This window comes from Pezoporus wallicus, unplaced genomic scaffold, assembly GCF_028554395.1.
Source record: "Pezoporus wallicus isolate ANWC-B61680 ecotype Strahan unplaced genomic scaffold, APGP_CSIRO_Pwel_v1 contig_3267, whole genome shotgun sequence".
Classification (NCBI taxonomy): domain Eukaryota; kingdom Metazoa; phylum Chordata; class Aves; order Psittaciformes; family Psittacidae; genus Pezoporus; species Pezoporus wallicus.
Window position 1 is genome coordinate 137454 of NW_026642849.1, and position 14733 is coordinate 152186.

The 14733-nt window shown below is 46.4% G+C and overlaps 1 protein-coding gene across 23 annotated transcripts in view; it reads left to right on the forward strand.

Moving 5' to 3' along the window:
• The first annotated feature begins 8844 nt into the window (after positions 1-8844).
• Positions 8845-14733, forward strand: part of NRXN1 (neurexin 1) — a 677900-nt gene continuing 672011 nt past the window's right edge. For 11 of the 23 annotated variants that reach the window (XM_057432408.1, XM_057432418.1, XM_057432414.1 and 8 more), the window contains exon 1: positions 12338-13849. In XM_057432408.1, coding sequence (XP_057288391.1) covers positions 13111-13849 — 739 coding nt within the window. In that variant the 5' untranslated portion in view covers positions 12338-13110. Of the gene's footprint in view, positions 8951-9021; positions 9038-12337; positions 13850-14733 lie in introns of those variants that run through there. The other 12 variants (XM_057432403.1, XM_057432416.1, XM_057432417.1 and 9 more) reach the window with 3 other exon arrangements.

Below are 14733 nucleotides of genomic sequence, written 5' to 3' on the forward strand. Positions count from 1 at the left end.
CGAATACACATCACCAAAAGAGCACATATCATCTATGACAATAGAGGAATCTTAGTAGGGAATAGCTACTGATTAGTACTCTGAGTTCAATCTGGATCTTTAAAACCTGGATTATTGTGGATTGTTCAATTTGGAATTACCTAGCTACAGAATGATAAAATTTTGTTTCACAATGCATTCAGCAAAACAGGAGTTTACCAAATACCAAATAAGAAAGAACTTGAGTCTATTGTTAAAAATAAGGAGTATCTTGACCTTTTATCCTGCCATTAAGTACGTCCCTGTGAAATCTCTGTTTTTCCTACTGTCTTGGTAGCTATGGTATTTTTGCCCAAATTTACAGCTAAATCAAAAAAAAAGTAGTCAGCAAAGAAAGCAGTCACAAAATGGCTGGAAAGAATGACAGAGAAAGAGTAAAAAATAACCCTATCTATTGAACACATCAGAGGAAGGGCAACAGTTGAAACAGAAATATGAAAAAGAGAGTATGGATCAAAAATTACACGAAGCAAATGCTAATTTGGTGGTATTAAAAACACAAATGCAATTTACATCCTGACATCAGAGAAGCATATTTCTCAGAAAGAGACACAAACCTCTAGATCCTACAGAAATTCTGAATATCCGTATTGGGTATAAGAAGTAGTTTCCTGGGCTGGGAGAATAGGCTGTCCAATACGCTGGCATTTCTTGGTGTTTGCAGGTGGCACTAGAAGGAACTCTGGAGCTATAGACAAAGCGCTGCTAAGAATTTATTCATGGTAGCTGCATTAACACATTCGACATTACTTATCTGGAAGGTCAGACCAGAAACATTATTAGTATTATGAAAAAAAAGGCAAAAGCAATATTGCCTAGTCTGAATCTTAAAGTGAGTGGGTTTGGTGCTGAACAGAAGGGAAATAATATTACTATAAAAACTTCTGTGACTTTTCCCCTCCAACAGGACCACAAGAACTATATTCAGTTATAGCAGTGGGAAGTTTACCCTTTCCAGTCAAATTTACCCTGAAAGCACCATGGGATCAGCCATAAAAAATCCTGCTGTGCAACACACCATGTGCATCAACTAGGTACAGGAGGAGAAGCAGCCACAGAGAGTTCTCCCAACAGCTCCAATCTGCTCTCATACTATTTCTGACCTTGGCATGATCATAATACAACTAAAGATATGTGCTTTTCTTTTTGGCCAGGGTTTGCTTCTGTCTCCTTCATATATGCCATGTAGTCAACTCCCCCTCTTCTTTGTTCCTCAGGGCTATTGTAAACTGATAAGATGCCCAAGTATTTATAATTTGTCCTACACCTCATTACTTCTTTTTTGGCTCTAGGCAAAATGCTTCATCAGCAACAATTTTGATCTGTTTCCTTTTATATATTTTTGTTTGCATTTTGCTCATCACCCTTTCTTTATTTCCAACAGCAACTGTTGCTTTTTTAACTTTGGTTGCTTGCTTTTTTCTTCTCACTTCATGTCAGCATACTTCACCCCCAACTTGTCTCCTCTGCTGTCTTCCAACCTGTCTTTCTTTCAGTTCCTTGTCTTATTCATAGAATCCCAGACTGGTTTGGGTTTGAAGGGACTTTAAAGTTCATCCAGTTCCAAACCCCTGCCATGGGCAGGGACACCTTCCACTAGACCAGGTTGCTCCAAGCCTCGTCCAATCTGGCCTTGAACACTGCCAGGGATGGGGCAGCCACAGCTTCTCTGGGCAACCTCATCTCATCAAAATCTCATCCCAATCTCCCCTCTGTCAGTTTAAAGCCATTCCCCCTTCTCCTGTCCCTACAGGCCCTTGCCAAAAGCCCCTCTCCAGATTTCTTGTAGGTGCCCTTTAGGTATTGAAGACTGTTATGAGGTCTCCCCTGAGCCTTCTACTTGCCTTCTCTGGTACTTTCTTTTGTGCTGTGTTACAAACACCTGAACTATAAAGAAGTAATGATAACACTAAGGACTCTCAAGACAGACTGTGGGGACTAAACAAAAATAAACTGAATCAAGCATTTAAACTAATAGTAATTAGTACTGGAATTTCTGGAAAGGGCAACTCTCACTTCCCTTAGTGAAAGGTTATTTGAACTAGGCATCCCAACAATAAAGCTGCCCTGAAGTGTAAAAATACACAGTGCAGTATTCCCTTAGTGAGACTCATCAGCAGGTGTATCATTTATGGTATAAACACCAATGATCTCAACTACCTATCTGCAGCTTCACACCACAAATATCCCTCTGCTGTGATGCCTTAGTAATTCTCACCAACATTAACAATTATAACAATTTTTGAATCAGAGTATATCTTCTGATTACTAGGAAATTATACCCTTATGAAAAGTAATATATTTTTAGTATACTTGGCACCCTTTTAGTACAGCTAAGTATCTGTAGAATACTTGAATTATAGCAAGTATACTCATTTTTCATAAGTGTAGAGTGACACATTATAAAACAAATTATTATAATCAGAGATTTTCTTGACGCTATCAAAGGGCTTGATTCAAAATGGGACACGTTCAGCCCGCATTAGTGGTTAGAGGGAGCTGAGGGCACTCAGCACCTTCGAGGGAAGTTCCCATGTAAGACCCAATTCTGCAGCTGTGCAAGATGCAATTTCTTTGATTGCTTATACTAATTTGCATACTACATCTATGATTTGGCCACACTGATAAATTACACTAGAATATTGTGGTGTTGTGCCAGCCTTACAGACTTGCTATACACTGGTATAGTGGTGGACTTGGCAAGTCCTGGGGGAATGGTTGGATTTGATGATCCTGAAGGCCTTTTCCAACCCAGATGATTCTGTCATTCTGTGGTTTTCAATCTGTGAGGTCCTTGGAAAAGAGCCTGGTTTTCATTCAGAGCCCCACATGACAGAGACTACCCAGAAGCTCTCCTAACACAAAGGGGCCCTCACCACACTGATATATCCAGGCAGCTCCAGGATCCTAGCAGAGAGGATGAGGAAGGTGATGACTGCTGCTGCTGATTTCATGGAAATTTATACAAATCACACACAAATGGCATTCATATGAATTCCATATAAATTACATCAATTACATAGGAGTAGGAACTTAGTGAAATTTTTAAAGGAATTATGGGAAATCATATGAGCAACATTTATAAAATACTTAGATGAGTTTTCTAAGAGTTTTTTAAGAAATATTAAGCACAACACTTCAGGGTTTAAAATAATCTGTCTTGGAGACTGCAACAAAATATTAACCTCACGTCTGCTTACTGTGGGATTTCTTACACATTTCTTTCAAGCACACGATTCCACAGAGTTATGGGATGACATGAGCTTCCAAGTACTTCTGGTGACTGTTGTCCACTCAATGGCAACATACAACAGTTTGTTGTTCTCTTCAATTCTGCTTTTAAGCTAAAAGATTGCTTATACTTTGCTGCTTAAAAACTGAAACCAGTTTTTGAACTAGAGAATACTTGGGTATTTAAAACTGATTTAGTTCCTTACATTTTTGCAATCAGAGGCATTCAGTTGCACAGTATTTACATGTACTATTCTTAAACTCAAATCTGGAAGGACAGCCTTGAGATTTGTCTGCTGCATGCAGATACAAATACTTGACACATTATGTCATGTTATCACGTAAAGATTCACAGAAAAGAATCACTTTTCCATGAATATAGGGGCCTCTCTTGTAAGTAGCAAAGATAATTAATATGAAAGTTACTCTTACAATTAAAAAAACCCCACCGTATTGATATTCATATCAATCCTATTGAACCCTTCAATAAAGAAAATTCTACCACAGCCTTCTTATGAACAGAGTTAATACCAAACCAAATGTGCTTTAGAAGACAGTTGATTCATCAGTTCTCTGTTTTACCATGTTTTGCCCAGCTGACTGATACAGGCTGTCTAATCCAAACATATACATTAAGAAGGACCTTTTGCACCATTTTGCACCTTTGGTGAGAAAACCTTTGCTACTTGGGTCATATCATAATCCATTCCAAAACCCACTGAAGATTCATCAACAGGGCTAGCTGATACATGACCTTCTGTACAGCTCAGAAGAGCTAATTCGGCGTCTTTCATAATAGATTTATCCTGGTGATGGGTGCTGCTGTGCCCATCAGTCAAGCCCTGTGCACAACTGGAGTTAGAACTGGTATAATCATAGAATCATAGAATAGTTTGGGTTGGAACGGACGTTGAAAGGCCATCTAGTACAAGTGTGTGTGAAAGTATACTGTATCTTCAGCTGTGAGACTTAGAGCCATCAAACTATAGATTCTTGTCACTACTGATGTCTTTTAAAATGCAGTTTAAGGATTTTTGAGGTCTTGGTAGCTCCTGTATTCTTCACACTATACATTCCTCAATGAAGATTTTGTTGTAGGAATATGATTATTTTCACACCCATCAAGTTTTCCTTTCATTTAATTAAACAGAAAAACAGACAAACCCACAGATTGGTTATGCAACTCCTAGTAAGTAATACAATTTTTAATTCAATGTCTCACACATGTTTCATATACGTAGATACCACCTATATTTATGCTTTGAACTACTAAACAGGTCTGGGTTTTTCAGTGCTTTAAGCAATTCCTTGCAATGAAGCTACCAAGCCAAAAAAAAAAACCAAAACCTACCTTAATCTCTGAATCATCCCAAGATTTTAATCTTGGGGATCAAATGGGGATTTTCATCAGGATGTTACTTATCACTGTTGAATTCTTTTGAACATGTGTCATGCTAATTTTTCTATATAACAGTAAATATAAGAAAGCAGTTATTTCAAAGGACTAATATGTAAGCCTTGAAATGGTTTGTGGTCAGCTGAGATTTTGACTTTACCAAGAGTCCACAAATAACTTCTGATTCTCTGATATGCTTACACCTTTTCTGATAGTGTTTGTTTTCTTTGGATAAAACTCCTTTTGGAGCCCAAAAGCCACCTATAAACTAAATGTGTCTCCAATCTTCTCATTGTAACTAGAATATTATAACACAGCTGATACCTTCTGAAATAGCAGAAGACTTGGAAATATCATTAAAGCCAGTACTACGTGTAAGGTCAATAAATACTTTAAGTCCTCGTAAGTATGCTCCTTTATTATTTATCCATTCAGAATTGGTTTTAAGCAAGTTTTTAACACCTCAATCCTCCAAAGTTATGTATAAGCTAGCTCCAAAAATACGTTATCTAGAGACACTATCAAAACCAATCCACTTTTAGTTAGATGCCTCTCAGTTCTGTTTTCTGAATTCAAAGTGTAACTCAGTCAAATACCTCCAGTACTATATTTGATTATTTGCTGCAATTCGTTTTATCCCATAAAGGTTTATCTCTCTCTTTTACCTCAAGATCTTCCAGTGCTTCAAAATTTTCTTCAATTGGTTTGAGTTGAGCAAGTGAGGATCTATGTAATGGGCTGACTTTGTTCCAAAATGGGTATCTTCTGATTCCTTACTGTACATGTAACTACTTTCTTTACCCACAGCTGAGACTGCCTAGTAACATGGTAGCTAACAGGCAGAAATGATAGCTTTCTTCCTCTGCATTTCTTTAAACCTCACTGGCTGTATAGAGTTACATACCGCTCCGCTAGTTCTGCTACACATCTATGTCATCCTGTTTGTTCTTCACTCTGGACCATCTTCTAAAGGTATTACTGAATTGTTCAAAAGAATGTTACTGGCTGTCCTTGAAAAGAACTTGTATTCAAACACACAACAGGTGTTGAAACCCACAATGTTCTGGTGGGTCTGGAGCTCTTCTCAAAGGTTCAGTTTAGTCCAGAAGGATTACTGATGATAGCTCCAAAGAAGGGAAAGATGTGGAGTGATTACAACCAGAACAGAGCTTTGATGTATTCCCAATATCTAACCACCCCATTATTGAACATACCCTGTAGCACTTCAGCAAAGAAACAGGTTTCCTCTCTTTCAAATATTTAAAACACTTCCTGCTGTCTCCATCCCAGAAATAACTTTGTTCCTTCTCACATCTTCCTGATACCTGCCCAGATAACCAGTGTTCTCTGGAAGCACCTTTAGTTCCATCTTAATTGTGTGTTTTGTGTTGCTTTTTCTTTATTCCTCAGTAGAATCATTCTTATTTCTTCTGCACCTCTTTGACTGGTTACTTCTTTTTATTAGCTCTGACAGCCATGCCAATTGCATGTGCGTGGTTCTGAGACAGCCCCAGCATTCACTTCAGCTTGCCAACAAATCTCTTATTTAAAACTACCACTGTTGGACAATTTCACATATGTACTTTGTAATGACTCAAAGGCACTTTGTTCTGACAATATACCTCCAAGTCTGAAACCTCCAAAAGGTCTCAGACTTGCAAGCTGGATAACGTGCTGCATTCTCTCTGACAGAAAATATGATTGGTTTGTTTCCAAGATTTATCATTGCTGCTTTTATCTCTTTACTTTTCAAAACCTATAAATATTTTGGTATAACATGGAACATTAATTTATGCAGAAGAAAGTCAGGTTTCTGTAAGGCCATGTGCTTCTTACAAGATATTCCATACATTTGTCAAGCTGAAAGACCTACAAAGATAGATGGCTTGGAAGTCGTGGTTCTTTTTTTTTTTCTCCCTTCCTCCTCTTATTGTTTTTGTGCTGCTTCAGAATGAATCAGCTATGACACCATATGCTGCAACAATTGCTGAGAATGACAGAAGGAATACATGCTCCTCAAACTCAACCAAAAAACACCGTTAAATTAAGGAAATTGTATTCTCCCTACATCTCCCTATGTCTTCCTGGCTCATGTAATGTCTCATTGCTCCATTCCTATGTAGGCTCTTCCCAGCCCTCCTCTCACTGTGGCAGGCTTTGTACTACAGATTTAGAACATGAACATCCTCTGGCTACTGCTGAAATAACTGAGCTGTCCCTCTGTTAGAAGACAGAAGAATCCTCCTCTGCCTTTGCCAGCACCACCACCATGCCAGCACCTCCAGGGCGGACTGGGCTTTGGCTTTGATACTCCCTATGTAAGAACATAAAAAGCTTTACCATGTGTTCATCATGAGCAAAATAAGGCCATAGATTGAGAATATTATTTTTTACATTAGATGTATTCCCACAGACACTGAATACTGACTTCCACCAGGTTACAGTTTTGCTCCTCTAGAACTGCGCATCACTTATCCTATTGCAGCCTCTGATTTATACACTTTTCATGGCAGAAGAGATATTTGCTCCTTGCTCTCTTTGCATGGGTCAAGTTACTAGAGCTGCCGAGAGAAATCCTCACTCTGAAAATAACTGGATATGGATATCATCTAGCTGAACAAAAGGGAGGCCTGATTATACTCAAGATACGTTGCGTATCTAGCAAGCTTTTCTTCCCATTACTTAACATGTTGCTTGGTTACCTCATCAAACTTGTCTGGGAGAAAGCCTGTTTCATTAAGAAAAAATAACTCATAAGGCTAACTCCTCTGGGACTGCGGTGGGAGAATGACTTAGGGGTTTTTACATTTATTTCTGACGTTTCAGGTCAAAACTAAGATGCTACATTCACATCCTGGACAACAAAAGGTATGCTTGTACAGACCATTCACAGAAAACTCTGGAGTGCTCTTGAGACTTAGTGTGATAAACAACACTTTCTATGCTAGTAAGTTCCCAGGCCACTGGCTAAGGCAACATTCAAATCATCTACAATCAACTCATCACCTTTATGTGGGCTACTGAGTACAAAGTTAAATGCCAGTCAATAGGCAAAACCAAGTATGTTTGGCATGATCAAACACATTCACTGCAGCTAAACCCAATGATCATGAGAAACCTTCAATTCCTCTAATAGTTTGTGACCGTTTGGAGGCAACGTGTCAGGTAGGTTTAAAACCGCACCAGAGAGCCGTGAGGCTTTACCAAAGACTTCTCCAATGGTTGTAGATACAGTCCTTGGTCACGAGCCTCTACCTCCATTTTCCCCACAGGCTGTGCAGAATCCTCCAAGCTTCAGTTCTGGGGAAAAATAATAACAACATAGAATCATAGAATCAACCAGGTTGGAAAAGACTTTCAAGATCAAGTCCAACTGTTCCCCCAGCACTGCCAAGGCCACCACTAAACCATGTCACTTAGGGTGTTATCTACACGGTTTGTGAACACTTCCAGGGACAGTGATTCCATCACTGCCCTGAGCAGCCTGTTCCAATGTTTGACTACCCTTTTGGGGAAGAAATTATTCCTAATATCCAGTCTAAACCTCCCCTGGCACAGCTTGAGGCCATTTTCTCTTGTCCTATCACTTGTTCCTTGGGAGAAGAGATCAGCCACCTCCTGCCTCCATCCTCCTTTCAGGCAGTTGTAAAGAGCAATAAGGTCTCCCCTGAGGCTTCTTTTCTCCAGACTAAACCCCCCTCAGGTCCCTCAGCCGTTCCCCATCACACTTGTGCTCCAGGCCCTTCACTAGCTCTGTTGTCTTTCTCTGGACCTGCTCCAGCACCTCAGTATCTCTCTTGTCATGAGGGGCCCAGAACTGAACACAGGATTCAAGGTTCGGCCTCACCAGTGTCGGGTACAGAGGGATGATCACATCCCTGGCCCTACTGGCCACACTACCGCTGACACAGGCCAGGATGCTGTTGGCCTCCTTGGCTCCCTGGGCACACTGCTGGCTCAGCATCAACAACAGCAACAAAACCACACACCCCCTCCCAAAAAAGCCACGCCGAGGAACAGCAGTTCCGGCTGGGTGGCAGAGGTGTTTCTCCGCCTCACCCCCTCCAGACACCGCGGCGGGGCTGGTGATGTGCGGAGGGTGCTGCAGCTATCGCGGCACCGCCCCCGGCGGGCAGACGGGCGCGGCGGCGTCACGCAGCGGCTCCGCCCCCCGCTCCCGCCGCCGCGCACCCGCAGCAGCGCCCGCCCCGCTCCGCTCCGCCGGCGAGCGGCACAGGCAGCCCCGGCAGCCGCGCCGGCCCCGGCCCGCCGCACCCCGCGCAGGTAAGGCGCGTCCGGGGCGGCGCGGAGGACGAGCCCCGCTTCGCGGCGGCGGAGGCAGTGGCAGAGGAGACGGAGGAGAAGGCGGCGGTGGGTTTGCGTGCTGCGTTGTGAGAGGTGGATGGCCATGAGGGGAGATGGTGGAACAGAGGGAGAAGTTAAAGGTTGGATGCGGTGATGTATTACCCCTTTCAAAGGAGGAGGAGGGAGAGGGTCTGTGAGACTTCGCATCCACCCGCTGCATGTTTTCCCTTGGCGTGAGCTGCCCTGGAGAGCGGCGACTGGGGGTGAATATCGCAATATTGTTGTGATTTATCGGCGGCGAGGGGTTTGTGCAGGAAGTGCATCGATAATTTGGGACATTTTCTATTGTAAGCCAGAAGAAAGAGGGCACCCGGCTGCTTCCATACGTGTTTGGAACTGTTCGGGTTCCTGCTGATGGTATGCATTTTTTTGAAGGGGTAGAAATTATATCATGAGCATATTAAAATGAATACATCTGCAGACCGGGAAGGTAGCAGAATCGATCATTCCCATCGGTTAGGAGAGGATTTGATTCTAGAAATTACGTAGAAATGAAAGCCAAAGATTAATGAAGCTGTTATCAAGTGTGCTTTTGAATTAGAGCGCTTCTCCCTTTGGCTGCAGCAAGGTTGTTTTTCAGATCCTTTTATTCCATCCGGTAATTTGTGAACTCTTTGGTCTTCCCCGCACCCGGAGACAATGCCGAGTGCTTCATACAATGAGGATGGTGCCAGGGATTGTGCATGCCAACCAACCTGGCGTTTAAGGATTTATCGACCTATGGGTGTCTCTCTCTCTCTCTCTTTTTCTAATTTGAAAAGGCTCAATCGGGGCACCTGTGACTAAATCATCGTTTTGGAAGCAAAAAAAGATGGTTGTGGAGGGGTGGGGGGAGCACGTTAATTCCCCGGTGAGGCGCTGACTGCAATAGATGTATTTCTGTTGGTTTGTGTCTGTTCCTCGCTGCATACATGTGTGTTCACACGGACGTTGCTGGGAGGGATGGCTGGTACTTGAGAGCCCATCTGAGATAGAGATATGTGTTAATAAATTGTCCTCTTTTGAGAAGGGAAGTGTCCCTCTGCTTCCGAAATGACTAGACAGGTCCGAGCTGTTTATTGACACTGTGTGTATATCGACAGTAATAAATAAGCAATTGGTTGGGTTAGGTTGGGGGGGGGGTTCTTCCCCCCCCCTTGAGTTTTTATCTTTTTCTTTCTCCCCCCCCCCCCGTCTTTACATCCTTATTTTTTTTCCCTATAATTTTTTCCTCTCCTTTCCCCCCCTTCTTTCTTTTTTCCTCTCTCTTTTCCCATTCTCTTCTCCCTCTTGCCGCCGCTGCTGTGTGCGTCTGTGTCTGTGTGAGCGGGAGGGGAGAGCCGGTGCCGCAGACAGAGGCGGCCAGCGGGCAGGGATGCTCCCGAGGTGGGATCCCCGCTCCGCGCCTCTCCGCGGACACCTGTAGGGATCGCTCGGGAGCTCGCACACCCTCACACGCGTGTCCTTGCTCTGTTCCCACCCCCCACCCCCCCCCCAGTCCCCGGGGCTCCCGGCACCCTCCGCCCCACGCAAAGCTGCGCTCCCCGCGCCAACCCTCCCCCCCTGCGCCGGGCCCCGCGCACCTTGCGCCCACCTTCCGCATTTTCCACCCACCGCTTCCCTCGAGTGACCGGCTTCCCCGTAACCTCTTGAACACACACACACACACACACACACACACACACACACACACACACACACACACCGGCCTTCACTTTTCCCCCCCCCCCCAAATCGTGTCTCACGCTGCCGCCCAGCCCTGGCTTCCCGCAGCCCCCCGCACCCTAAATCTGCTGCCCCCCAACCTCCCGGGTGCAGCCGGTAGCGGAGGGGCCGCTTCTGCCGCCGGCGGGCGCAGGGACCGGCCTCCCCCACATCGCCTGCCCGCCGCCGCCCCGCCGGGCCGCGCAGGGCGGAGCTGTTCATGGTGCTGAAGCCGGAGCCGCCGGCGCCGCGAGCGAGCGTCGCCCCTGCCCGCAGCCACCGGCCGGCAGCGGGGAGCCCCTCGGCTGGTAGCTGCAGGGCGAGAGGTAGCTCCTGCGGGGGAAAGGGGAGGCAAACCGGGGGGCTCTGTGCTGCCTGGTGCGGGCTGGGCACGGCTGGCCTCTGCTCGCCAAGTTTGGGGGCTCTCCTCGCCTCCCTTTCGCTGCTCTTGCACACCTCGCATGTGACAGATAATAAAAATAATCGTGTTGACATTTAGAGGGATGGAATTAAATATAAAGACAGAGTAGGAGGTGACTTAGCAGCTCAGAACGTGTCAGGTGCAGGCAGCTGAGGTGTGTGCCTGTTTGAAAGAAGGTTTCACCCTGGCAGGCTCATCTCTCCTCTCACCCCCTCCCCAGATCCTAGTCCAGCAAAGGGCTTGGCAGCAGCTTTGGACATGATACTGTGCCTGCCTAAGCGCTGCTGGCTAAGAAATGGGAGGGAGGTGAAGGGGAAGGGGTGGGCGAGGAAGGTGTTGGAGATCCTCTCCTCCATCAGGAGAGATCTGCTAATGCACACCTTCCAGAAATGATATAGCGGCTTGGGGGAGAAAAACAGAGAGGGGAGCTTCTCTGCTGAAATGCTTTGAATGCAGAGACCTCTTCAGAGGAAGAGAGTGAACTGTGGCATATATATTATTTTTAAAAGGAGGAGTTGTCCCTTAAATAAGGGCAGCTGAGTAAACATGCATAAAATACTGCAACCCATTTCAGAGGACTAGCACCTGGGATTAGCTGATCTGCATTGTGAATAATGTCAACATCAGAGCTGGCTTGAGTCAGATTTTCCCTGCCATAACAGAGAATATCAGTGGGGAAAGAAACCAGGTGGCAGAGGAAAATGTGGTTGGAAATTTTCAAAAAGCCTTCTAAGAAACCATTGCAATTCTTCCTCTCCCCATGAAAATAAACCAGTGGGTGTGCCATGTAGAGTGCAGCCTGCCAGTTCCTGCTGGGAGCTCAGTCCACTTTGTACGCTTTTGAGCTGTATTGGAAAGAACTAGAATTGGGCTTGGGAGCATCATCTGCATTAATAGGACCCTACAGCTTCACAGGTGCTGCTATTTCCATAAATAAATTACAGTAAATCGCAGAACAAGCACCATGTTTTCTTTTTAACATTGTCCTTGTGATAATAAAATCTGGTGCAAAGATTTAGGTTTAGCGCTGCAAGTTGTTATGATTCCTCACTAACTCCAAAATTGCAGCAGCAGTTCATTTTCCTAACATGGAACAGCAGTTGAGATGAAAAGTTAATCACAATCGTGCACTATTGATCAACTTTATGATTTAACATGTTCTTAGTTGTAATTTCTTATTATTCTGTTTCAATTCCTCGCAGATTAGAAACAAAAACAATAGAGGAAAATCACCCCCCTGGATCTTAGCCTTGGCCTTTTGCAAGCAAACAGAAGAGGAGCTGTCAGGCTTTGCATGTCAAGTAGCCACTCGGCTGTTTGACAGCTTCTGGGTTTCAACCCCATTGGGATTGAAGCAGCTCAGGAAACCATGAGCGATGAATCCTGTCGTCTGCTGACGCTGCTCTAGCACCATGGCAGACAGTCCGTGATCTGACAAGAGGATCCATCCTAGGGAGGCAGCACTGGGATTGGTAATTGGCTTCCTGGGAAACTACAGCTGGTGGAGAGGATGTAAAAGGAGGTGCACACATCCCGGGATATTGTTACGGTCTTGCCAAGCTGGTGGATCCACCTGGAGAAGGGTTTTGCCATCGATTTTGTTTTTTTTCTCCCATTTTGGTAATGTTGGCTTTGGGGAAAATTTCTGCTGACTCACCTGCCCCTGGACACCTTTTGCTAATCCCAGCCGACCAGTGAAGAGACCCAACGGCACCTTCCCCCCACCGTGGGTCCCCTCCGGTGGCACCGGACCCTATCCCACACCCAATCCCATCCCGTGGGGCACCTGCAGCCTGTCGCCCCCCGCCCCGGGGAGTCCCCCACAGTGACCCCCGCACCCGGGGCGGGGGTGAGCGTGCCCGAACTTCCCATTGCGGCCGGTGCCCGGCAAGATTTTACCCTGTGTGCCGCCGGGGCCCCCGCGCCGCCGCCCGCCGGCCCCGCCGCCCCGCTCGCCCGCCCAAGGCCGCGCAGGATGGGTGCGGCGCTGGTGCGGCGCGGGGGCTGCCTGCTGCTCTGGCTGGCCCTGCTGCTGGGCTGCTGGGCCGAGCTGGGCAGCGGGCTGGAGTTCCCAGGGGCGGAGGGCCAGTGGACCCGCTTCCCCAAGTGGAACGCATGCTGCGAGAGCGAGATGAGCTTCAACATGAAGACACGCAGCTCCAGCGGGCTGGTGCTCTACTTCGATGATGAGGGCTTCTGCGACTTCCTGGAGCTCATCCTCACCCAGGGTGGGCGGCTACAGCTCAGCTTCTCCATCTTCTGTGCCGAGCCCGCCACCCTGCTCTCCGACACAGCGGTCAATGACAACCTCTGGCACGCCGTCGTCATCCGCCGCCACTTCAAGAACACGACGTTGATCATCGACCGGGCTGAGGCGAAATGGGTGGAGGTGAAGTCCAAGCGGCGGGACATGACTGTCTTCAGTGGCCTCTTCTTAGGGGGACTTCCGCCGGAGCTGCGGTCGGCAACATTAAAGCTGACGCTCTCCTCCGTCAAGGACCGTGAGCCCTTCAAGGGCTGGATAACGGACGTCCGGGTCAACTACACGCAGGCGTCACCGGTGGAGAGCCAGGAGGTGCGGCTGGATGATGAGCAGAGCCGCCTGTGCGCCAGGGAGGACGTCTGCCTCAACGGGGGCGTCTGCTCGGTGCTCAACGACCAAGCTGTTTGCGACTGCTCCCAGACGGGCTTCCGGGGCAAGGACTGCAGCGAAGGTAAGGTGCCAGTCCAGCTCGCTCCCCATCGCTCTGTGGAGGGGACAGATAGGAGGCCAGGCCTGCATGGAGTTTCATCTGTTTGAGTGGATCTCCCTCCTTCCCCTCCCTCCCTGCCACATCCCTGGCTCCTCTCTTCTCCGCCTTCTCCTCCCTGTCCTCCACGTGTCTCTGTGGCCAACCATGGTGCCATCACTCTTCTGTTCTTTGCCAGGCTGGGTGAGTGGAGGAGGGCATTATCTGGATGTCTTCCAGAGATGGGGTGCGATGCGGGGCTGTCCTGGGCAGAGGAAAGAGGGGTCCTGGGTACCAGGTGTCACCCAGGAGGGAGTGGGTGGCTGGCATCACACTTGGCAATGGACATGCTTGCCAGAGGCAGCTGGTGGCAACTAAGTTTGGGAGTGGGGAATGTGATGCTGAGGAGAATTTTACTGGATTAAGTGCAAAGATGAACTGGGTTTGTTTTTTTTTTTTGTGGGGTAGGGGAGACCCAGAGTGCACTTTGTATTTGATACTTGCCTCTGCTTTGTTGTTGAAATAAAATCACTGATTTATTTGTGAATTCCTGAAATTGTTGCTGGGGAGGAGGGGAATTATACAAGGGATTATGTTTTAGCATGGATGTGAATGGTGCTGCTTTGCAATGTGTTTAGCAATTCACCATGCCAGTCAGACAGGGAGAATGCAAAAGGACAAAGAGAAGTACATACTCCAAGACCACGGAATTCCTGAGTAGCTTTACAAAGGAACAGGGAGTTTAGAAAAAACAGCAGTTTCCTGAATCCCATCTACAAATAAATCACTGAGTAAAATATGACTCATATTCAGTGCCCATTGTTTTTGGCAAATGGAAGGAGCGTGAACATTTACTTTGCAGATGCATG